Raw genomic sequence first — 26,650 nt, forward strand, 5'->3', positions numbered from 1 at the left:
CTTTATATCAAGCCTGCTAATCTCCTGTTAGGGGCTTGTCATCAGCATCAGACCCATGTTTGGCAAATTTAAAATAAATTGTAGTTCTGGATGACGTCCAGGTTATGGAACTCACTGTCATTTTACTTCTGCTCTGAATAATAATAAACTTTATTTTAAACACCCTTAAAAGCAGTCATCTCAGAGCACTTCACAATTAATAGTACTGCAATAAATAAACAGATTATGAATAAAAGAAACACAAGGAGATAAAACAATCATAAAAATCATAAAAACGCCTTTGTAATAAAGTAAGTCTTTAAATTAACTTTAAAAACACTCAAAGAAGCTGAGAATTCTAAACCTGAAAGGCAGCCAGTGCAAGGCCTCCAAGACAGGAGTGATGTGATCTCTTGAGCGGGACCGAGACAAAATTCTGGCTGCAGAAGTTTGAACGAATTGAATTTTAGTGAGGATGCTATTAGACACCCCAGCAAGAAGGGCGTTACAATAATCGATCCTGGAGAAAACAAAAGCATGAACCAGTTTTTCAGCTGCAGGTAGAGAAAGCATGGGATGCAGTCTGGCAATATTTCTAAGGTGAAAAAAAAGAAACCTTGACACCTTGACAGTATTCAGCACATGCGATTCAAAAGTTAATCAAAAATCACACCCAAATTGTTCATCTTAGATCTGAACTCAAGCATGGTTCCATCAACAGATTTAAAGTACTGGTTTTACTTGTGCTGGTGGGGAGTACCTAACAGCATTACCTCAGTCTTGTCACAGTTAAGGTGTAAAAAATGTTGCGACATCCAATGTTTTTATATCAGAATATGGGCAGTTAAGGCAGAGACAGCAACATTGATATCAGGTTTAGAATTACTATAGATTTGAGTATTGTCTGCATAAAAAATGATGGTGTTGAGACCTTCAAATGTGAAACCCTTATTACATTACAAGAACAGTTCAGGATAAGGGAGGAGGATCTATATATATATATATATATATATATATATATATATATATATATATATATATATATATATATATATCTATATATATATATAAATATATATAATTTGAAAAATTTCTGATTTGAAAAATATCTTATTTAGAGTATTACAATTCTGAGTACTGTCATGTGCTTAATCCCTCTGGAAATAAGCTGTTTTTATAAAGCCCTCCCCCACAAACACACACACACACACACACACACACACACACACACACACACACACACACACACACACACACACACACTTGTTTTATATAAAAAAAGATCTGTTCAATGTTCTGTGGAGATTGAGAACTCCTCTGCATGTTGAATTGTAAAGCAAATCAGGAAACTGTATATGCCTGGCCTCGGTAGTTTATGTGTTGGTGGTTTAGCTAATTACTTTTACCGGGGAATGTGCATCATGACTTTAAGTTTGTAAACAGAAGTGCACAACATGGGAATGGTATGTGACTTTCCTTGGAAAAGAACAGGAATTAGGATTACTAATTATCAACATTTAAACAAACATGTTTTACTTGTCTGTTCTGGATATTGTAGCTTGTAATCATCAATTTTACTACCGTAGTCCTGTCAGGTTTTACTTTAGTACATAAGTATGTTGTTGTGTGGTGGATGGCCAGTTTAAATTGCCCTCGAACAGTCAGTCTGCATCTAAATAAATGTTGGGATCTTGTAACAAAAGTATAATGGTGTGGAAACAGTATTATCCCCAGCAAAGTGATTTGCTGAAAAATGACATGGCCATTGGATCGAAGATATTCCACAGCCATTGATGTTTTTAATTAATCTTTTCACCTGTTTTTGCTAGATTTAAATAAGAATGCAAGATATATTTTCATGCTAAGACATCCTGTTTTAAAGAGAGCAATGACTGCTAGAATTGAACCAAATGGAAGGAGTAGATCACATGACAGCATTAATTCCAATTCTTTGTAGTCTACCTCAAAAACATGCAAGGCCTAAACTATTTTTTTTTTCTCCTTATTTTCTCCAAAATGTCAAAAGGTTAACGAGACATAAGTGTACTCTATTAAAATTGTTGTTTGTTTGGAATTCCTGTTGGCTTGTAATAGTGTCTTGAAAATTACCGTTATATGTTTTTGCTTTGATGTAAAGTTCAAAACTAGCACTGACAAAACCAGTTTATTGTTATCTGGGGGATAATAGCTGACAGCTAAGGCCGGTTTGGTTGTAAATTGTAGTTTAGAATGTGGCCGTAAGGGATTTAAAGAATTCTGTCATTTATTGTCATTGGTACTGCCTGAAACTGGATCTCACTTTTCCTAAATTATTTTCATGTGATTCCAGTTTGCTCTTGCTGCAAACACCTGATGTCTTCCCCAACGCAGAGCACATTAATCACCAACCCATACTGTAGTTGCCTTGCATAGGGAGAAGTATTCTGCAAGATTAATTGCATTGCCCTGTTTTAATGCACAAGTTTTTCTAACCCTTGGAAGAAATAACTGAAAGTCACCCTTAGCCACTTATAGTCATTGAACCAAGAAATGTATTCCGTAAAACTCAATTAAAAGCCTCCAGCGTTTATTTACAATATTTCCCAGCAGACCTGGCGATTACACCGTGTAACAATTTTTTTTTATTTTTTTATTCCTGGGTAGTAAGTGTTATTTCCTAATTGCTTATGCCTCAAAAGTATAGAAAATGGCTATTATTCCCCACAAACTTTGCTTTTGTGATATTTCAAAATATCACTATTTCCAGTGGGAAAACAGGCAAATGTGTGTCTTTTCATTCACATAGTCAGAAAAAAACAACATATGAATCCAAATTCACATGTAGTTATACTAAAGTAATACAAAAATGACTACAAAAGATTTAGAAGTGAGTAGTTTTTCGAGATTTATGATTATACTGTATTTATAAATACATGTTAATTTCGATTCATATGTTGTTTTTTTCTGACTTTATGTGAACAAAAAGACACACATTTAACAGTTTTGTTTTATAACAAAATTACATTGCATTGTACACCCTCAAGTATAATGCAAGATTATTTTTATATGCACTGGTTAACAAGGATAAGGTATGCAAAACATTAGAAAATGAACAAGCAAAAGTATGAATTTGTATTTAAAACAGAGTTGGATTGGATCTACCATTGTTAAAAATAATAATAATAACATTTTAAATCCACTGAAAGACAGCCCTGTAGATTTCAGAACACAGGTGTGTAGGCTACGCATAATAATAATAATAATAATAATAATAATAATAATAATAATAATAATAATAATAATACAGACTTCTAAAACGTTTTTAAAAATGAGCAATAAAAGCAGTATCATTATCAAAAATTATTTGTTTGTATCTTGCCTGCTTTCGTCACGCTTTTAATAATGTAATAACTGCATTAAACAAATATGCATTACATGTAGGCCTTCCTTAAATTGCGTTTTCTATTGTTATTATTGATTAATCCTGAGAGTCACTTTCATCGCTGTCACTTATTCCATTTCGTTACACTCCAGCTCCTCCTCGTGTTCCTTGGCTTCAGTGGCAATGACAGAGACCCTGCGTTTGTTTACAGTATTTGGTAGCAGACCCGGCACGTATTGGAGACAGGCACTTATTTGAGACCCGGCAATAGTCGAAGTTTTACGGTAATTTATTTTCTCAAGCCTAATGCTACCATTTAAGCAGATCCTTTAAAAATAAAAAATAAAAGTTATGGGAAGGCTGTTTAGATGTTAGAAAAAAATGTTAGAAACCTAGAGAACCTATACATGACTTTGGAAGTCTATAATATCTAACCTGTTCTTCCATAGTGATAGGACCAGTATTTCTTGTTTCTACAGTAATAGTGTTAACAGCGCTTGTTTTCTGTTCCTCCAGAAGTTCAAGTACAGTACATCATCCTTAGTATTTGTCCAGCCAACATTTGGTTTATTTATTTATGCTTGTGAAAAGACCCTCATTTGTACACTATGTTCTGCGTGCACTTGTTGGATGAATGTTGCTGTACCCAGTACTATTGATTTATGCTGCTGGTTTTCTTAAGACTGCTATTGTTAGGGAGCTCCAGAGTGGTGCATCTAGTAAAGGAACTCTGCATGGAGTGCAGGAGGCACCCTATAGCCTGGGGATCGCTGGTTCGAGTCCAGGTTATGCCATTGCCAGTCGTGGCCGGGAGTTCTTACCAGCTGATAGGACGCCTGCGGGTCTGCTGTAGAAGCCACTCAGATCTGTGTTGTCCTCCGGCACTATGGATCGGTTTCGCAGTGGACCTGCAGCAGGGGAAAAAAACGACTTCGGAGGACACGTGTGTCTGCCACCGTTTCCTGAGTCGGCGCGGCAGTTGCAGGAGTGAACCGAGATAAAAATAATAATTGGACATTAAAACCGGGGTATAAACCATTGGCGTCAACTACATTTAAAAAAAAATAAATAAATAAAAGACTGCTATTGTTTGAATCAGTAATTGGTATTGTACACGATAATTACATGTTTTATTTATATAGTTATAAGTTGAATTTGTGTATTACAACAAGGTCGTGCAGTTCTAAATACTGTACTGTCATCTTTTTTATGTTGTAGACCCAATTAATGTTTCTTTAGGACTTAGCATTTTATTACCTAACAAATTTGTAACTTTAATTTATCCACAGAGCAGGGAAGCAGAAGCAGTTGTGCATTATTGTGTAGCTTCTTTGTCACCCTACACGTCAGCAGTTCAGTCTCATACTGTACATCAAACCCTTTGCCTGCAAGAAACTTGCATTGGCCTGTAACCAGTGCTGGGTTTCAGAACTACTTTAGGTCTGTATTCATTAAAGGATCAGGAGCCCGGAGTTTAAGCAGTCAAACCCTGGTTGGACCTGCACTGTAGCTGCAAAAGGGATGTGGTGGAAAACTTGGTACAGTAACAGGCAAGCAGTTCAGTTTACAGAAGAAATGAATGTGATTGGGTAATATGAAGCCAGGATAGGTTATCTAAAGAATATGAAATTGTGGGTCTGTGATTCTACAAGTGTTTCCAGGACACCCATTAACTTACTGTAGTTCAAGTAAAAGCAGTATTGTAGAAGGTACAGCATTTGTCAGATACTGTGACCTTAGGTACATACAGTATTTTAAGACAGGCAACAGGTAAGGTTAGCTGAGTTGTGGAAAATTTATATTGGTGGATATTGCTTGTTTTGGCTTTAGGAAAAAATGATTATTTATGGTTTTCCATCTAATTTTTTTTCTTAGATGTGGTTGACTACGTTTTCTACAGTATGTTTGTTTTTATAATACTGATTTAAAAAAATGATACCGCTTTGTTTTTTTTTTAATTTATTACAGATTTGTAATTGCTTACATGCATTGTGTTTCATATTTTATAATCTGTACTTTAACTGATTTGGCATTTGTTCATAACAGCACCAAGCACTGTACATGTTGATCCCAGCATTAATCTAGCTAAAAACTTTTTTTTTTTTTAAATCATACAGTACATTGATGGTGTACTAAATTCTGAGGTACCATTTGCACGTTCATTTTTTCATAAACTTTACAGTATGTGCTGCTGTTGAGGAATGCAGTTGAACAACTTTCATTAAGTAATTAGATATTTTATGGTTGGATGAACCCAATTTGCTTATAGAGCAAAAAAGTAATGTCAGGTGGCTTTGTTAAACTAAAATCAGATGAAGCTCCCTAGTGGCGCATCCAGTAAAGGCGCTCTGCGTGAGTGCAGGATGTGCCCTGTAGCCTGGACGTCACCAGTTCGAATCCAGGCTGTTCCACTGCCAACTGGATGGGAGCTCCCACGGGGTGGCGTGCTGTTGGCAGAACACCATCCTGGGGGTGGGCTCAAGGTGTCTTCGGCTCACCGCGCCCCAGTGACCCCTGTAGACTGGCCGGATGCCTGCAGGCCTGACTGTAAGCTGCCCAGAGCTGCGTTGTCCTCCGACGCCGTAGCTCCGTTGGCTGCATGGTGGGCCTGCAGAGTGTGTTCATCTTCACGGCTCCCGAGTCAGCACAGGGGTGGTAGCGGTGAGCTGAGCCTAAATACAATTGGACATTCCAAATTAGGAGAAAAACGGGGTAAAATTAATTGGCGACTACTAAATTATAAAAAAAAAAAAAAAAAAAAAAAAAAAAGACAAATTAACAGAATATGTATTTTAATAAACAAACAAAAGTGCACATTGGATCTGAGCATGTTATCCCTTTATTACTGTTTTTTTCCCATTTTTTGTATGGAAAGCTCATGGTTTGGACATTCTGTAGTTATTCAGTGTTGGTAACAGTGACTGGCTTTAAATACTGTATGTGTTTGGCAAAGATTACTGTATATTTTGGGAACTGCAAAATGATCTTTGCAGTCATATTTAAGCATTTCTTATACTGTACTGTAAATGTAGACTCCCGCACATATTGCTGGCTATAGAACCACATGTCTGTTTATGAAACTGCTGTAGGCATGACAATGTACAGTAGATTGTTGATATGTCTTACTCATACTTACAATGGTGCAGAAATGTTGCTACAGTAACATACTGTGCTTGGTAATTGGTATTGTACTTTCATTATATGCTTTGAAGCACAATGATTCTAAAGATTTATTTATCTGGGCATTGGGAATAACTGGTCAATTTTACTTGCTGAAATCCACGTACAGTACTGTATGTAGGAGTGGACAGCTTGAAATCGCTACCTGCTCCTTCTGATAATGTGTTTTGAATTTTTGGTACCTAATCTATGACCTTTTTTCATGTTGGCCATCTTGTTTTAATCCATCCCACACATAAAATACATGTGGTTTGACATGCACTTCATATTTACTTTGCTTCATTTCCTTGGTGATAATATATATTAGGATGTATGGGAATACAGAGAACATATTGCAAATATGACATATACTGTACAGTATGTACTGTGACCGTTACTTGAACTGTTAAAAAAATTAATTTCTAACTACTGATTTAAAATTGCTAACATTAAATACAGGATGAATGCAGCATTATAAATGGGCATCCAAGCCCCCTTTGGCAAATTGCATCCTATAAATCAACAGCAACATTGCAAAGTATCAACTTACATTATAACCACACTGTCATTTCTGTTGTTGTTGTTGTTGTTGTTGTTGTTGTTGTTGTTGTCCATTCCTTTATAATTGAGACATTCCTTGCTATGAAATACACACACGTTCTGGCTTCTCTTTGACACAGCCTGTCAATGGCTGCTCGTCACGAGAAGCACTGCAAATAATTAAGGAAACAGAGAAATTAAACTCTTCGGAGCCAAGGAGAGCAACATAACTCCTCAGCCACATTGTCCCTGGCTTCTGTTTTGATAATTATGATCTTTTTTTTTGAGGATGAAACTGCAATGCAATGTACATTTATGCAAATGCAATTCTGCTTTCTGATTTGATTACACAGTGGTTTTCTGAGAAGTTCTGAAATCCTTCATATTACAGATTTAAAAAAAAAGAAAAAGATTATTTTATTAGTACCTGTCTGTCCAACTGGGTTTAGTAAAGTCCTGGAGTGGGGCATGTTCTCCTGGTATACGCTGGGTCTCATGATTACTCTGTGTGGCTGAATGAATGATGCAGTTTACAGTACTTAAGTATCATTACCTGCCTGTTTTTAAAAGGTGGTCAGTTTTAGGAGGCTGCTGGTAATTGTAAACCGGCTTGGTTATGACTAGTAATGTCTCCATACAATAGCTGAGATGCCCAGAGTTTTACAGTTCTTCTGATCGCTAAGCTTGTTCTGCTTTTAAAACCCAGCAAGGGGCTACAAGTTTCATTTGCACATAACCAAATAAAATCACTTTTACCAAAGAGTAGTAATTTTGTATTTTTTTTTTCTTAATTTTTACAGGGTCAGGGGAGGGTTATGGAAAAATAATCCAGCGTTTCCCACAGAAAGACTGGGAAGATACCCCCTTCCCTCAGGGAATAGAGATGGTAAGTAATTGAAGAACAGTATGATTGGAACCTTCGCAAACTGCTCAAATTGAAGGCGAGTGCGCTGTGCTGTTTCAATGTGACACATGCTTTTTTAAAGAGAGACTGTGGTTACAAAACATTACCCAATAGGCAACTATAGAAGTGACATATAATAAAATGCATGCTGGAAAGTTTAACTGATTCAACTTGAATACGTTGGTGTATTTTCTGCTTAAATATCACCTTCCTTAAAATAACAAAGTTACCTAATTGTAAAGGAATGCCTATATTTGTGTTAAGAACTGCAATTAGTTAAATGTATTACATTTTTTCTGTGTATCAGTCTGCGAAAAAAACTAACAAATGTAACAATATATTATAACATGACATGCTTCAAAACGGGATGTTAACATGCAGTAATTATAATTTCACGCACTTTTATTTAATTCTATTTAATGCTCATTTATAAATTAACAATTGGAGATGACATACTTTTAGGAATGCAAAACCACAGCACTAAGGAGAGCCATCTGTTTTGCGATGCTACAGCATTTGATTCTGCATATTTTGCACGTCCTATAACCGTTTCAGATTTGGTTTGCAGAAATAAGTTTTCGCTTATTTGTTTATTGCCGATTTTTATTTTTTATTTTTTTTTATGCTTTGATACTAATTCTTTTATTGTAATGATTTACAACATTCAAAATGATTTTGAAAGCAGTGAGAATTATATATATATATATATATATATATATATATATATATATATATATATATATATATATACACACACACACACACACACACACATACATACAGTACTGTGCAAAAGTTTTAGGCAGGTGTGAAAAAATACTGTAAAGTAAGAATGCTTTCAAAAATAGACATATCAATAGTTTATATTTATCAATTAACAGAATGCAAAGTGAGTGAACAGAAGAAAAATCTACATCAAATCAATATTTGGTGTAACCACCATTTGCCTTCAAAACAGCATCAATTCTTCTAGGTACACTTGCACACAGTTTTTGAAGGAATTCGGCAGGTAGGTTGGCCCAAACATCTTGGAGAACTAACCACAGTTCTTCTGTGGATTTAGGCAGCCTCAGTTGCTTCTCTCTCTTCATGTAATCCCAGACAGACTCGATGTTTGAGATCAGGGCTCTGTGGGGGCCATACCATCACTTCCAGGACTCCTTGTTCTTCTTTACGCTGAAGATAGTTCTTAATGACTTTCGCTGTATGTTTGGGGTCGTTGTCATGCTGCAGAATACATTTGGGGCCAATCAGATGCCTCCCTGATGGTATTGCATGATGGATAAGTATCTGCCTGTACTTCTCAGCATTGAGGAGACCATTAATTCTGACCAAATCCCCAACTCCATCTGCAGAAACGCAGCCCCAAACTTGCAAGGAACCTCCACCATGCTTCACTGTTGCCTGCAGACACTCATTCGTGTACCGCTCTCCAGCCCTTCGGCGAACAAACTGCCTTCTGCTACAGCCAAATATTTCAAATTTTGACTCATCAGTCCAGAGCACCTGCTGCCATTTTTCTGCACCCCAGTTCCTGTGTTTTCGTGCATAGTTGAGTCGCTTGGCCTTGTTTCCACATCGGAGGTATGGCTTTTTGGCCACAAGTCTTCCATGAAGGCCACTTCTGACCAGACTTCTCCGGACAGTAGATGGGTGTACCAGGGTCCCACTGTTTTCTGCCAATTCTGAGCTGATGGCACTGCTGGACATCTTCCGATTGCAAAGGGAAGTAAGCATGATGTGTCTTTCATCTGCTGCAGTAAGTTTCCTTGGCCGACCACTGCGTCTACAGTCCTCAACGTTGCCCGTTTCTTTGTGCTTCTTCAAAAGAGCTTGGACAGCACATCTGGAAACCCCTGTCTGCCTTGAAATTTCTGCCTGGGAGAGACCTTGCTGATGCAGTATAACTACCTTGTGTCTTGTTGCTGTGCTCAGTCTTGCCATGGTGTATGACCTTTGACAGTAAACTGTCTTCAGCAACCTCACCTTGTTAGCTGAGTTTGGCTGTTCCTCACCCAGTTTTATTCCTCCTACACAGCTGTTTCTGTTTCAGTTAATGATTGTGTTTCAACCTACATATTGAATTGATGATTAGCACCTGTTTGGTATAATTGTTTAATCATACACCTGACTATATGCCTACAAAATCCCTGACTTTGTGCAAGTGTACCTAGAAGAATTGATGCCGTTTTGAAGGCAAAGGGTGGTCACACCAAATATGGATTTGATTTAGATTTTTCTTCTGTTCGCTCACTTTGCCTTTAGTTAATTGATAAATATAATCTATTAACATGTCTATTTTTGAAATCATTCTTACTTTACAGCATTTTTTCACACCTACCTAAAACTTTTGCACAGTACTGTGTGTGTGTGTGTGTGTGTGTGTGTGTATGTGTGTGTGTATATATATATATATATATATATATATATATATATATATATAATATATATATATATATATATATGCATGCCTATAGTTTGCTTTTCCTTTTGAGGAGACTGTATACACACCATTATTACAATCAATACTCCTTCCTTCAGTGTAAGAACGGTCAGACCACAAAACAATCATATTTGTCAAAATCATAATCTACTGAACTGTTCACCATAAAATAACTTTTGTATGAGCTTGTGTTTGGAACTGTAGTTGAATGGATACAGGATTATCCTGTTTGCGTAGTATTGCCATTTGAATAGTTTTTTCATACCGAGGCAGCATTGATTTTTGGTTACATTTCATTGTTTTGTTCTGTTTTAAAAGCGTGCCAGTAATGGAATCAGAACGGACATTCCGGTGATTTGATAGAAAAATACAGTTGAGAAGTTTTTAGTTTAGATCGAAAAATTCTGATAAAAAGAAAGAGCCTTCTGATGCTTTGTGCCGTGTTACTGAAAATGTGTAGTGCGTTTTCTTTGGAGCGTGCATTGGATACTGGTATTTCCTGTGTTAACAAATGCATCATTGTGTTTATCTGACAGTTTGTTTAAACCCATTCATCTTTTAATTGAGGAACTCAAAACCCCCATGCTTGAACGATTTGTCATGTTCCAGATATTTAAACTCTGAATCGTTATCAAGCTACTGACTCTGTTAAGACAGTCCTAAGGAAGGTTCTCCAGATAGCAGACTCAGGGAGTCGTTAAGGCACCCTGCGATACATGACCAGGCCAGTAACAGTATTTCTTTCTAGTACATTTGTTGTTAATAAGGATCCCCTGCAAGAAAATATGTAGATTACAGAAGGTTTTATTTAAAACAGTAAATGCCCTAACGTTCAATATCGTTCTTCTAGCTAGAATATAGTTGCACTCAAGGGGGGGGGGGGGCAAAGGCACCCCATTGTTTTTAGATCATATTTCCAATTATTCCTGTAATAACATTGAAAAAAAGCATTTTCAACCAGTGACATTATGTCTATATATATATATATATATATATATATATATATATAGACATAATATTATATATATTTAGGTATTTATTGTGCTGAGTGAGTCCAGTATCGTATGAGTAATCACTTACAGTATTGTTTTTAGGTGTTGCAGTCAGTTACTCTATAGACCCCTGTTTTATATGAATAACAAGTCAAATACTATCGTTGTTGATTGTTTGACATTTCACAGACACATGCCTGCTGCATTTGGGCAGGAAGCCCAATAAAAACTCAAGTGAAACTTTCTTTTTTTTGTCTGTATTCTTTTACAGAAAGTGTAAAATAAAAAAAATACCTATAGAGTACATGCAGGGAGTGGAGATAAATCCATCTGAAGAAGACTCCAAGCACTAGTGATTCCAGCTCATACAAGAGGCACACACAACTGTAAAGGCAAAGGCACGTTTTCTGAGAGCAGTACAACACTTTAAACAATAAACAACTTGCAAGAAACTTTGTTTGTAATGACATATCACAGATCAGTCTTTTGCACGAGGAGTACCGTAATCACTGTGGGCAAAAGTTTAGCAATTTTGTTTTTCAATTTCTATCTGTTGTATGTCACGTATATGGGAAAACTACAAATCCTTATGCAATTCAGTATGTTAACATAACATTATTCAGCAGGTTTCATTCGACGCTGTGAAGCAAAATTAGGTAATTCAATAATGTCGTTATTATTATTTATTTCTTAGCAGACGCCCTTACCCAGGGTGACTTACAGTTGTATACAAAAAATACATATCTAGAATTACAGTACAATTAAGAGCAAAATACAAAATACAATGACTTCAGTCCTAATAAGAGCAAATACAAAACACAGTACAATTTGATATCAGGGCAGTTCAGGAGCAGATAACAGTGTTGATAGTTACATCAGGGTAAGATACGAGTGCAGGTGAAATACAAAATACTACAGATTGGGTTAAGTGCAGGATTAAATACAGTAAAATAGGGAGCAGATCAGTGCAAGTTAAAGTGCATTAAAGGCAGAGTTTTATATTGTCCAGAAGGGAAGAGTTGAGTTTTCCAGGTGTTGTCTGAAGAGGTGTGTCTTGAGGAGGCTCCGGAAGGTGGTCAGGGACTGGGAAGTCCTGATATCCGTAGGAAGGTCGTTCCACACTGCGGGGCGAGGGTGGAGAAGGAGTGGGATCTGGAGGCAGGGGAGACTAGAGGAGGTACCTAAGCGTCAAAAACAATTTCCATGACATGAACTATGTATGTTATTTGAAGAGTTGTGACTGTACCAACAGTAATATATGAATAATACCCACAGTTATTAAAATACTAAACCAAATCATATGCTGTGTTTTTATTTTAAAAGAAGTTCTCAGTTTGCTTGCCTTGCCTTCCAGGAAGTCTGTTACTGCTTCACTTCTTGGGTCATTTCAACCCAGCAGTGTCTTCAGGGTCAAAGCGTCTTACAGGCTGCATGAATTGATGTGTATAGAAGTACCAGGGAATTATTTTAAGCTGCAATCGCATTAAGCAACCAAGCTACAGTATTAAAAGGTGGCCTTTTTTAAAATACAGAAAACAGTCGCCAACAACAACAAAAAAATTTAATAAATAGTTTCAACCTCTCAAATGCAGCTGTCTGCTTGCTGGTAAATGCATGAATAATTGGGATTCCAGCTTTGTAGTTTTAATGAAGATATACTGTAGTGTTTAACATACCGATGTAACAAATGGTATTTTTGGTTTTCTTTTTTCTGGTGGGCAAATGGTTATTATTTACAGATTTCCCCAGTATAAACATATTTGACAAGCATTTGAGGAATTTATTACAGAGTACAAAGTCAGCAAAAGAGAACATGTTGTTTGTTTTTTGTTAATGCTTTTTTTTTTTTTTTTTTTTTTTTTTTGCACTCTTAAGCTTTTATGAGCGCTTGCTAACACCATTAATGCAATTGTGTCTCTGTAATTCTAACCCACAATGGTTATGTCTATTAAATAACTTGGAGCTGTAACCGTATGACCATCGCCATATCTATGAAGGGTTAAAAGAACTGAAGTGAGTAGCGCAGAACTGACCTGGGTATCATCTGGTGTGCTTGAGAGTTATTATGTTGGCCATCAAATTTTCTGTTTTGTTTTACTGCCAAACCTGCACTTTTAACATTGTAGTGTCTACTACTTCTTTTTGATCTTTAACATTTCCAGAAGTTTGTGTGTTGTATGCATGCTCCTTTGCGTGTGCGAACATTGAAGCATGTTCCGTCTAATTTGTGGTGGATTTGCTTTGTCAAAATGTGAGTGATTTGGGTACTGGCATCATAATCCAGTGCGCTGAAATCTTAAGAACCTGGAATCCATGTAGTAATTAGAAAAATGCAAGTGCAAGTGTAGAAGATATAAGGTAATCGGTCTGATATAAACAAGACATTATGAGTAAGGGCAGTTAGTTTCCAGTTCTCTTCAGTACTTCCTTTGTGGGATGGTTAGGGTTACACAGTGGTTTATTACATCTGAGGAGAGGGGGTGCATTGACTTGGCATGTAGAGTTGCTGTGTGTTGTGTCAACTCTCTTTGATTTTACAAAGTTGTTATCAGACCACATTACCATTGGTGCCATATCAGTATTATTGTTTTTTGTTTTTTGTTTTTTTTAGATAAAGCCAGGTTGTTTTGTTGTTGATGTTTCACAGCTGAATATTTTAAATAATTAATGCACGCCTTTGAACTAAAACCATAATAGGCCCTCTTTTTAAAAAAAAGAAAATCAATAAAAATAACCATTTCCACATTGGGACTTGATATTATTCTATGGTGTAGAATATAAAGGCAACATTCTATCAAGATGTTAATTTTATATGATATTATGTGCATAAATAGGTCAAGCTGCTTTCTGCTCTTTTTGTAAACACCAAGCTAACTGAAAACTTGCTTTGTTTTTCTTCTCTAGGCTTGCAGTAGCCCAGCAAGAATGATTACTTTTATGTACATATAAAATATAATATTATATAATTGGTTGGCTTGTAAATGCACATTTACAGTAAACCAGTGGAAGTTAGAGTACCCATGCCGTCAGCAAGCAGTTTGTGTATTGTCTTTTAGTATCTTATTTGTGGAAAAACAAAGTGGTGTGCTGCAATGACCACTGCTGGGACCCCTGCTATTTCCTGTCTTAACTGACCTAGTTTATAGGATAATAAGCAAGCTTGTAAAACTCAGAAATCCAAAGGTATAAAGGACTGAGTTGAACTGTGGTAAGTTCTGTTGAATGTGAACTACAAGTGTTGCATGCCACTCACAAAAATGTGGGTATTAAATACCGAATGGTACTGTGCATAACATTTGAACAGGCCTGCCTTATAATGGAGTTGTCGCTGTCAAGAACCAACTGGACAATGATCTGTGATCGAACATCTAGTAGGGACAGGACGAGCATTGATGGACAACATGGCCTGTTTCATATGGCCTTCAGTATACAGTACTGACCTATATCTTTTCATCAAGGTCATAATTTTTCTGCTTTGCTGGTACAGTGTATGGTAATACTGTTTTATACTGTGTATCTTTCCATTAGTCTCCATCATGCAATTCGAATCAGGCTGTGCAAGAAAACTGCTACTTTACCTCTTGCTAATCAAGCGCCACTATGTACAACTTGTGTCAGGAACTGTTTTACAATAATGCAAAAGGAAAAAATTAACCCTAAAGCTAAAATCTTAAGATAAAAAGGTCTGTTTGGTAAATATTTCCCTAGGGCCCATGTTTATTCCTGTCTTGAGAATATCAAGAGAATGGACACAATGTGTTTAAATAATTTCAATGTGTTGTGACAGCTATTCTTTGCATGAATGTGTTTTGTGTTTGTTTTGGAATTCGCTGCTTCCCAGTACCACAGCTTCTTTGTTATTTGAATTTACTATCTCCGTGTTAAAACACATGGAAAATAAACATGTACTATATAAATTCAAATTGAAAGCAAGGAATTTCTTTGATGGCCATTAGTCTATCTCAGAACATGCTAATTTAATTTAAGGGTGGTTTGCCACAATCTCAGAGCTCAAGACGTTTGTTTTGCTTGATTCAACTGTACATATTGAACAAAACATTTAAAAACTCTATTTGGGCAGATAAGACTTGTAACTATACTTTTGAGTTTGTATTACAAAATGTATGTTTGTTTTCGCTTTTAAAATGGCTCGTTTTGAATTGTCCTGTTTTTCGTTGCACTTGAAGCTGCCTCCCTAGGTCTTTAATGGAAGGTTGTGCTAGTAAATGCTGTACAGCGTCGGTAACAGTGTTGTATATAATACTAAAACAGGGAACATTTTTTACATGAGTGATACAGTATGTTTAATCAAATAATTACATAGAACCAGATAATTAATTATCAGCTGAAGGTGTTTTCCGTCCAGCTGTTGCTGTCGTACCTGTACCTGTAACAAAACGATTACACATTGTAGTGGTTATGAAGGGAACCATGCCGGATCAGAATATACTGCACTGTATTTTGTCTTGTGTATTTACTTAGCAGAGTTTCCATTAGCTATTACAAGTGAGTCTATGCTACTTGATACCACTGTAAAACTGTAAAGAATTAACAAAACCAATACTGTTACATTGAGGGTTGGTTCTTTGTATAGAACACACAAAGGTCAAGACACTCTTCATCTGAAGGACATATCTTGTGATAATTGGTTTTCACTGTTTGTCCGCACAGTCCAAGAGTTTCCAGTCATTAAACGTACTTGTAGAAATAAACAGTCTTGCTCGGCAACATAAAGAACTTCTTGAGTCATTTCAGTACGCAATAGAGTATAAATTCTGCACCATTAAGATGCTCTTTATGGTGGGATACAAAAAGAAATCCAAATCGCTTTTGAACGAGATGCCTGGCTTTCTTTTTGTATAATGTTTTACTGCGTGGTTTAATAGTGTGCAAGCTAACATTTATGAGAATATTGTAGTTATGGTAACATTTGACTAACATTTTGAAATGGGTAGCAATAGATTTGGGATACTCCCCCCTTTCTTTTTTTTTTTTTTTCACAATTTCATTAGACGTCATACAGAAGCGCTGCTGCGTCGGGTGTGAAAGCTGCATTAGCCCACAATGTAAAGCTGTGTTCTGCACAAACAATAGGCATTTAATACCTGCCACTCTGAATGAAAATCCCTATCAATGGGATTTATACTGAGGAACACATGTGCGTGCGTGTAAAGTTTTGCATCTAGAGAACTGCATTTTGATTAAACATGGTGGGGGGGTCACACTTTGGCCATGTACAGTACATGTGGCGGATGATGTCATTTACTTTTGTATGGTCTAATTTGTAATTACAGCTTTGATAGTGAATGCATGTACTGTTTATGGAATGGGCTGTCATTAAGTTGTTAACTGGCCATCTCTGTTTGTTTTAAGAAATAGTGAGAATTGTTTGTTAAATTACTTAGGTGGGAATAACATATTTAAGCATCATACATTTTGGGGAGAAAAAAGCTTGATTTTTTTCATAGTTTAAAAAAAATAGTTTTTCATTAAGAGCAGAAAAATCTGTTTTTAAAAAAAATAAAAAAACCATCCCCTACACACACAAACACATGTTTAGTTTAGTTTTAACGTTTGTAATGGGGATACCTGGTTCTGGCAAACATATTTTTAAGCTATTGTCTGCATGATTTATTTATTTTGGAGTTATGATATAGTGCGAGAAAACAAGTTTAGGTAAGATAGCAATCTGGTGACTGATTTATTGCAGCTCCAAAGTGTTCATGGCATTCTAAACGATCTAATGTTTTGTCAGGTGTTTTTCCTTTTAAAGGTCAATAAAAAAAAATGCAATGTACAAAATAGTGATAGCAGCTGCATATCACTTTAAAAACAGGCTATCGTAGTAATTGCCCTACATTCTTTTCAAATCACAATAGATTTCTGAATAATTACACCATATAATTTGCAACAAATGGGTCTTTAGAATAAGTTTGTATTTTTCATGTTCTTGGGGGTGGGGCTGTCTTTTGAATATTTTTTTATTTTTTTATTTACATGGTATTCCTCCTGTTGTGCCTCTTTTGGATTGCTTACAGGAAGTACATACATCCTGTATTTGATGCATAGAATCAAATCAACATTTTCTGTATGGCACATTAAGAATGAAATAATCATCACATCAAAAATCTGAATTGCGCTAATTATTATTATTATTATTATTATTATTATTATTATTATTATTATTATTATTATTATTATTATTATTATTATTATCCTTAAGGGAAAGAGTATGCATTTTTAGTACAGATTGAATCACTTGAAACTGATGAGGCTTGTGGTGGAATTAGGATACACACCTAATTTAATTCAGGGTGGTATAGTAAGGCTGTGCAGGGTTGGGATTCAACCTTGTGTTTCTTTTTTTATAATGTTTTAACCTTTCTAACCATTGTTTTAATGTTTTTCATTTCTGTAAGATCTTCCTCGTTCTCAGTATTGTCATCGTAAATTTGGTCAGACTTTAAAAACAAAGTTTGTTTTTTAGGACAGCTCTTAAAAATCTGGCTTCATTTTTCATAGTGTCTTTAAGTCCTAGGGTATTCAGTCAGGCATTTGAATCCACCTGGATTTGTGAGAAACCTGATAACTTGGGCGTTGAGTTGATCGCATAAAATGTTTGCCTTAAAAAAAAAAAAAAAAAAAAAAAAAAAATGGATTTCTTTGTTTTAGCAGCCTTTGTGGCTCCCTTTTTTTCACAGCCGCTTATCAAATTGTAATAAAACATGGTTACAACATTCTTTGCCGCAAGCGTAAAAAATGTAGTTAAAAAAGATTACCTTGTGTTTTGGAGGCTCATGTTTCCTACAGGTTGCTTTAGCACAGCAGGCAAAGACGGTTAAGGTTTATAGTAAATTGCACGAGTGCTTCTTGAAAAATATGTTTATTAGTGTAATGAATAGAGCTAGCTGGTTACTGAATAATAACATTTGACCTGTCCATTAAGATAAAGCATGATACTGATTTACAGCGTAATGCAGTAAACATGGTTTACAACACATTTGCGGTAAAGTTGATACTGTGTATTAATCTCTACAAACTCCTACACAAAGTACAGATTCTGGATTTCTGAGACTTCATTAGTCTCTTTTTCCGATGGAAGGAGACATTTAAAATTGTTCTATTTGTTTAGTTTTTTTTTTTTTTTTTTTGTGGCAGTGAAACATATCAAATCTGTGCACCTGTAATCAATAATACACTTGGCTTTGGTAACAGCTATGTGATTAAACTCCACATTCGCTTCTAAATCATGCTTGGGGTAATGTTGACAGAAATTGGAATTACTAACTTTTTGCGAATATATTTTTAAATACAATGCTTTGGGGTCCAATTTTGTTAAAATATAAAAAAAATTGACCTGGTTTGACCAGTAGATAGTTAAGTATTGAGTCATTCCTCTTGTACAGCATCATGACTTTTTGAACCTTTTTTGTTATAGCTTGTCCCTGTTGTAATCTGGAACGCAAGCTTCCGGGAAGGATGCCACTGTTACTCAAAAAATATGTAAATAGGTACAGAGCGGCATGTCTGTGAACAATGAGAGCTGCGTTATGGGTTTCTAGGGTTACCCAGAAACGATGAGACATGCCATTGTCAGCCGGAGCCTGGAAGAGGTGAAGGAAAGGTGATCACTGATAGAGGGGATTGTTTGTTTCTTTTGGTTGTGCAGATGTACTGTCTTTGTTGAGATAGCTGTTGAATCGGTGTATCAAATGGCTGAAAGTGACATGCGGTCCAGCACGTTGCTGTCGTGTTGTTAAAATAGCTAATCAGCCAAGATGTCTTGGCTCTCAAAGGAATCAAACCATATGTTAGTCACGAATGTTTTTATATGACTAATCAACACATTGTCTGGCAAACAAACAAACCAAAAAAAAAAAAGAGTGCTGTTTTTAATTCAAGTTTCTATATGATAACGTGATCATTGAAATGTTTAAATAACTGTGCGTGTGTATTCATTAAAGGGGTAGGACAAATAATTATAATTACTTGCCATAACACTTACAATATGGGGGGGCCACCATGGGCCAGTCAGAAACGCAAGGATATAATGGTTCTCATTTGGATCCTTTTGGAGAATTGAGGTTTTTCCAGAAGGGAGCGTCGTCACTTTTCAGACTGCTTCATGTGAATAAGTGTATTGTGTAGTCTTGAATATGAAAGCACCTACATACAGTACAGTATTACCTGCCTTAGTTATCAATGTATAGCAAGTGATCAATAATGCCTGTTTGTTTTTACCTGCAATGGTTCATTTTATTTTGATTTTAGATGTGCTAATAGATTGGGATGTGAAAACTTGAAATACGCTGGACGCTTCAAGTTCTTCTGCAAGATCCTACTGTTCTGTATGTTTCCTTCTATATATACAGGCCAACTTCACTATAACGAACTCTTCTTAAAACGAACACCCGTTTTTAACGATCCCAACAAGAAGAACTGATTTTTTTCAATGCAAATTAGCCCTATTAGAACGATCACATACAGGATCGACCCGGATACAACGATCTCAGTACTGACTGACACTGAACTTTCTCCAGTGTCAAGTGTGTTATTCTCTCATTGACTAATTCAAAGATAACGCTAATTCAGAGATTACCTGTTGTAGTGTTTGTGTCAAGGATCCAAAAATGATGTGATGAGTGCTAATTTGTGTTCCGTTTCTGTATTTGAAGGTGCCAAGTGCTGCCTTAAATATCCGAACACAGTGGTTTTAAACACTCAGAACCCTTCTAGGTAACATATCCTTTGCAATCATTTTTGAAGTTAATGTTCCACAGTCCGTTTGCAAAGTAGGTGGATCCTTAAGTTTTAGATGATTAAGCATGGAGCTTGTTGATTTGTGATCGCCAATATTGATTTTGCAGAGATTGCACTGTACATTACTCATTTATTTCTCAAAGTAATTCCATGCTGTACTTTTCTGCGAGGGAGCCATCTTGCCCTTTGCTGCTTACAGTACTGGCCACTAGCAGACAGAGGAAATAATGTGCCCGCCTACCTGTCATTTTCACCGATTCCTCATTTAAAAAAAATATCACGCAAGTTGTTCTTTTCTTTTTTATATCTATATAATATATATAATTAAGCATCCCCCTTAAGAGGAGGTTACATAAGTTTGCAAACTCACAACCTACTACAGCCAATAGCTCTTATTAAGCTAAACCTTCAGTGTCCCGGAAAAATTGAATGGCAAGCTTCACTTTTGACCTGTAACCACCAGAGGAAGAAGAAATTGAATCGGTTGCATATTGACTTTGTCAGCTCTGTGATGAACACAGTTCAGGATTGCAGTAGTATTGATAGCTGTCCCAATTCAAAGTTTGTATTAACTTACTTAAAACAGCGCTACTGATGTTAATTAAAAGATGTATGATAAAATATGACAGACTTCTAGGTTTTGTGTGTTTACTTAAATGCTGGGGGATTAGTTTTTTGTCATTTGTTGAATGTCTCACAAATGCACATCTCTGTGCAAACTTTACAGAATGTTGCGTTAATTCTTATTAAAAACAGATTTAATAGTTAAGTTAGCCCACTTTTTGAAAATGTTACAGGTCATAAAAGAAAAGTTTTTGTCATACTGTAGTTGTTATGCAAGAATGTTTTGGGCAGTACTAGAACGACAGTCATTAAATCGGTACGCCAGACCAGATACATAATGTTCCAATTTTAACAAAAAAACTGCAGCAACTTAACCAAAAAAATATTTTTTCACAAAATATTATTTTTCTAAACTATTTTAATACTAGATCTGCCAGTGTTGTTCTCATATTTGGCTGCTGATTTAGTGATCCAATTTATCTATGTTCATGTGAGCTATTAATATGAATCCAGAGGATAGGGTTTTAATTATTCTGTGATTTTCATCTTTCCATTAAGTTAGCGTGATCAGCGCCTTGGTAATGATATAAGCTGTTTATCAAGTGTGGAAAAACAAGCCATCAACATTTTAATCTTCTGGAACAGAGTGCGTGTAATGTCTGTCAAAGAATGTTGAAAAGATTCACTCGGGAGCCGTATTTTGGTTTGAAAACTGAAGATAATTATAGGACTCTGTAACCTAAACTAAAGGTGAATAATTCAGAAATTAAAACAAAGAGAAAGATGTGCTGTAACATTTTTAGCATTACATTGCGTCAAAAGTGGAATAATTGAAAGGTTTTAAAAAGCTGTAGTATAAGTTGCGGATATGGATTGGATGTCAGAATCACTTTGCTTTTAAGTCCACAGCTGTCACATTACTGCAGCATTGCCTCCCTTACTCCTGCCTTGTAGATTCAAAAGGCACTGTATTTTCATTTATTGTTTATTACTTAGGCAACCTGATTTAAATCACTTTTTTGCATAGATCCAGTACTGGAGGTCACATTCAGATTGTATTTTAAACTGTTTTCTTTTCTTTTTATGTGATTTTAAAAGCTCTGACATGGAAGGACAAACAGCACTAAACACTACTTTAAATGATGTGCAGATTTTGGACAACCAAACAAACGTCTCGTTTACCCACATCCATCTCCTCTAAATGTGTTTACACAAGGAAGATGTTTTTGTAAAAGTGGTGCAATAAACAGAGAAAAGCCTACCTGTCTCTTAGTTAATCCTACCTGTTGTTCCTTAGTTACGCTCTCTCTGTGAAAAACAAACCGGTATGCATTTGTTCCAATATGTTGTTTTTTAATGTTTCAAAGACACAAGGATGCATTGAACACCATCAGCAATTGAATTAGGAAATGAAAAAAAAACAACCCCAGCACAGGGAAAGCGCACTGTTATTTCCTTACTTTATTTAACAATTACGAATAGGAAATGGGATTCTTGGAGGCATTGCGCCAGACCCTGTAGACTCAAAACAACAAGAAATATCACCAGACATAAACACCTTTCAAAGAATGCACTGGATGGACAATAACAAGAGGAACATCTTTGTGTTACGGGTCGTGACGTTAAATCAATCCTCTGCATCCTGCCTTGTTCTCATATTCCTATTTTCTGATTTATGCTTCTGAAGTCTCCAGCATTTTCTTGCCATTTAACTTCATACTCTCAGTAGATAATATATTAAACACCCCTCCTTATGTTATTCTTAACTGCATTATGTTGTCTGAAAAAAGACTTAAATACTGAAATTGGACCTTTGGTTTGACCTGGGTTATATAAATGCATTGTCCATTACTTATGCATGCGTACAGAACTGTTAAGCCAGGTTTTGTAGTCATTTTGAATATTTACATCATGGAGGTACAGTAATGTCTTGATAAAAGATTGTTGGTAAAGCTTTGCTTTAATTGTCATGGTGACAGATTAATAATGGTTCTTTTTAGGTTCTGAAATCTGCACTATTGTATTCCTCTATATTATACCTTTGTATTTAGTTCTGTTCCACTCTTTTCAGTTCTTGACCTATAAGTGATGATAGACAGACATCCTCCTACACTTGGTTTGTTTCAGGTAGCCACTTTGGTAGTTCCAGCCAGGCGATTAGCAGACAATTGACCTTTCATGTCAGGTAAGTCCCTCCTGACAGATCGTATGGCAAATGTATTGCAGCTGTGTTACCTGAGACTCAATAAGTGATTCTTTTTCATCTAAACAGAGTTTAAAAAAAAAAAAAAAAAAATTGAGCATTTTGTTATTGTCCTCTTCAAAACACATTGGTTATCTTCTTTTTTTTTTTTTTTTTTTTAATTTAATGCAGATTTTCTAAAGATTGTATTTTTCATATTGCATTTTTTTTATTGTTGTTGTTGTTGTTGTTGTTGTTCTGTCCTTTGTTTGACTTCCCTCGATTTTTGCATAATGTAGCAGATCCAACGAGCCCCATATAGTACGTGGCTTTTGGGATAAGCTACACTGCTTTGATTTTGTTTGTTTCGACTCCCAGATATAAAACATATTTACAAGCCTCATCAAAACTGTAATCTTTTAGTCTAGTTGACCAGCTTTTCAAAGTAGTTCAAACTGATGTTGATTAGCTCCAGGAGTCCTCGGCACAGGGTCCTGACCATGACTGGTGTTTTGCACATTTGGTCCTGATATCTGTTTCCAAACATCAGAACGTTTTGCAGCCTGCTTTAACCGTGTTTGTAAAGTTCTTTAAGGCATATAGCCATATTCAGCACCAGCGCTGTCCTCTTTAAATACTGAATGCCTGTGTCAGGTTGGAGAATGGGTATACTTACAGTACACTATACAGCTGTTTGCTTTCTGTTGTTGCTCAAATTGATATGAATTTGGCTTCATTTCTGAAGAGAATATTTTGTGCGTAATAAAAAAAAATGACAACGATCTGAACAATTGTTTGCTAAAATATGCACATATTTGATGCACCTGCTGTTTCCAGTGTGTGTGTGTGTGTGTGTGTGTGTGTGTGTGTGTATGTATGTATGTATATATATATATATATATATATATATATATATATATATATATATATATATATATATATATATATATAAATAAGTATAAGTAATGATGCCCAAATCTTTGCTGACGAATGTATTTAAGAAGTGACATTTTAAAATGGGAAATCAATATGACATCCTACCTCGCTTTGTGCAGTTACGCAAGTGGAACAAGACAAGTATTGTCTGAAATCTTTGGAGCATTGGCCTACTAACTACTTACCGCACAGTAAACAGCAGTTGTTTTATCTTGTAAATAGAATGTTATGTGGTTTAACCAACTGACATGTTATTGTACTTGGTGGAATAAAAGTGAAATCTCATACAACATGTTAGCAGCATATGCAGGTGCATACTGTTGATGTGAAGTACCAGCTTAAAATCACATTTTATAATCCACTCATTCCCTCATTATTCATTAACTAACCCTTTCAATATCCAAGGTGGCAGCCCTTGTGATTGTATGCCCCGTGTAATGGTAATGAATAAAGAATTTGGTTTGAAGCTCAATGACAAATCACTGCCGTTGTCTGGTCACGTGGGCTATCGTTTCATAATTTTGTTCATCTTCTTTAGATTTCGGATGTAATCCAGTTTTATAGACGCAGATTTGGACATTCATACTGCATTATGCACTCATTCCTATGACGAGACTCTAATTTATTATGCAGATTTTTTTTTTTATTTTAGGTTTATTAAATGCTCCCTTTATTGACTTCAGTAATTCAGAATAGGAGCAGTATTCACTTTTGCACCTTTTTTATGATGATTATATGAAGAGGTTTTCTTGAGTGAAAAGAATCATCGCAGCATAAAATCCAACTGGGTGCAGTGCTATTGTTGTTGTTTTATTCTTTCCAATCTGCGGACAACACGAAGAATAGAGGTTCACTTTCTGTTCCTGTTAAAGATTTCCTGTTCTTTACTGTGCGACCTTGGCTACGTAAATAACTCTTGGGGGTCTGAAGTTCACAGATTTGGCTTACTACTTTACTTGCTGTCACCGTCCTTTTTCTCCATACAGTAGGTATTGGCCCAGCCTTCCTTAGAAGTGGTCTGATGTGGCGTCGGTCCCATCGCTCTCCTGACATGACTTTCCTTTTAGTTATTGTTTAGTTTTCCTGAGAGCACAGAAATGCAGCAGAAAGAGAACCCACCTGCCTGGCCAGCTTCCTCCTGATGAGAAACCCTAAGTCTTGCTGTAAACATGGATTTATTGGTTTTCACATTTCAAATAGAATCCCACTTTTTGAGGCATTTGGCAAAACATTTGTCTCCAACCAATAAGCTGTATGTTAAGTAATCATCATTCAGATGTCGAGCAAACCCTACAGTACAATTTTTCACCAGCCCTTTATCAGTACTGTAAAGAGAAATCCAGCAACCAGAACAGATTGTTGTACACAGGTGCACATTTTGTATGTATTTTTTTTTTTAACATTTTTTATTTTGTGTGTGCGGATCATAATACGTTTTTATTTGACGGAATCAGATAGTGATTATCTCTTAGCAACAGCCACTTAGCAATAAAATAAAGAGAATTGTGCATTAAAAACCATTGTGTTTTGATGTACTGTACTATGCAGCCATGTGCTAATTTCTATTGTGTTTTTGATAGCACACCAAACTGCTGTTTTTATCAAAATGTTATCTTTAAATGTGTCATTTCCCACAATCTCTAAATATTATTTTATATTGTTTATTGACAGAGCCCACAGTGATAACAGTCTGTTTAGACAATTACTAAAATAATACATGGAGGACACTACGTGAAAGTTCAGTGTAGTTATTAAATGAACAACTATAGTAAATAGAGTGAGTTGTTTAATATGGCCATCCTCATGAGTATACTTGAGATAACAGTTGGCCTGTGTTTTTCTTCATATACTGAAGTTTGTTGTGGGAATCTTGCACAGAGACCAGGGAGTTGCATAGTGTTGTGGTTTTCAGACCCCCACTGACATTTAATCTCCTAACTAATCACAAATTTATTGTGGAAAGCATTAGACATTGTAGTGGTTTTCCCCGGCCTCACGTATAAGCTTAATTTTGCTGTGGATCATTTAGTTTCCCAGGTTTTATTTTCACTTTGTCTCTGGTGAAGCTTGTTTATGCTGGAACTTCACTGTATATTTACTACTGTACATGGAAAGCTAAACAGAAAAGAATTTCCAAAAAAAAAAATTCCAGTGAGGTTTAAAACATGTTTAAGTCGTCTGTTTTTAGCATGTCACTCACATACCTGTTTTTTGTTCTTGTCGAAACTTGAAAGTATGCTCTTGTACACATTGTACCTGCTGTCCCTCATTAAATAAAGTCAGGGTGGCACATGACCAATGGTATTCATAGCGAGTAAATGGCATTGAACATTCAAGTGAAAACTCAGAGTACTTGGGTTACAGTTTGTGAAACTATGCATGCCAAACAAATGAAACAACAGTGAAAGAAACAGTACTCTAAAACCAAATTCAGACCATGCCCTTTAAAGAGGATAGAAGTCTGGTTTTAAATGAAGTTAGTATAGGGCACATGATTTGAGGTTTACTTAATAAAATTCTGTTGAACCGTTCTTGGTGCCAGATAGTACCACAAAGTCCTAACAACAGCGAATGAGTCAGCAATCTGGTTTCTCTCTCTCCTAAGAGCTCCTTGCTCCACTTTTGCCAAGGGCATCGCTGTTTTCTCATGTAGACGCAGGGGTGGGTCATGTGGACCAGCTTGGCTGGCCATGCTTTTGACATTACAGATGCCGCTCTGTTCATGCATTGATTCTTTGCAGGTCAGAGAGGGATCCTTTGTCTACTTTGCAAGGCAGTTGATACTTTCAGTTCATGTGTTGAAGCACTTGGTGTCTGTCACATGAATGAG

At 36.0% G+C, this 26,650-nt stretch overlaps 1 protein-coding gene across 5 annotated transcripts in view; it reads left to right on the forward strand.

Moving 5' to 3' along the window:
- The window catches only part of LOC121329748 (myotubularin-related protein 13-like), a 126,362-nt gene that overhangs the window by 18,309 nt on the left and 81,403 nt on the right, over positions 1-26,650 (forward strand). For all 5 annotated transcript variants that reach the window (XM_041275499.1, XM_041275494.1, XM_041275495.1 and 2 more), the window contains exon 2: positions 7,840-7,925. In XM_041275499.1, coding sequence (XP_041131433.1) covers positions 7,840-7,925 — 86 coding nt within the window. The remainder of the gene's footprint in view (positions 1-7,839; positions 7,926-26,650) is intronic.

The sequence above is a fragment of the Polyodon spathula genome, chromosome 17 (genome assembly GCF_017654505.1).
Source record: "Polyodon spathula isolate WHYD16114869_AA chromosome 17, ASM1765450v1, whole genome shotgun sequence".
Lineage (NCBI taxonomy): Eukaryota > Metazoa > Chordata > Actinopteri > Acipenseriformes > Polyodontidae > Polyodon > Polyodon spathula.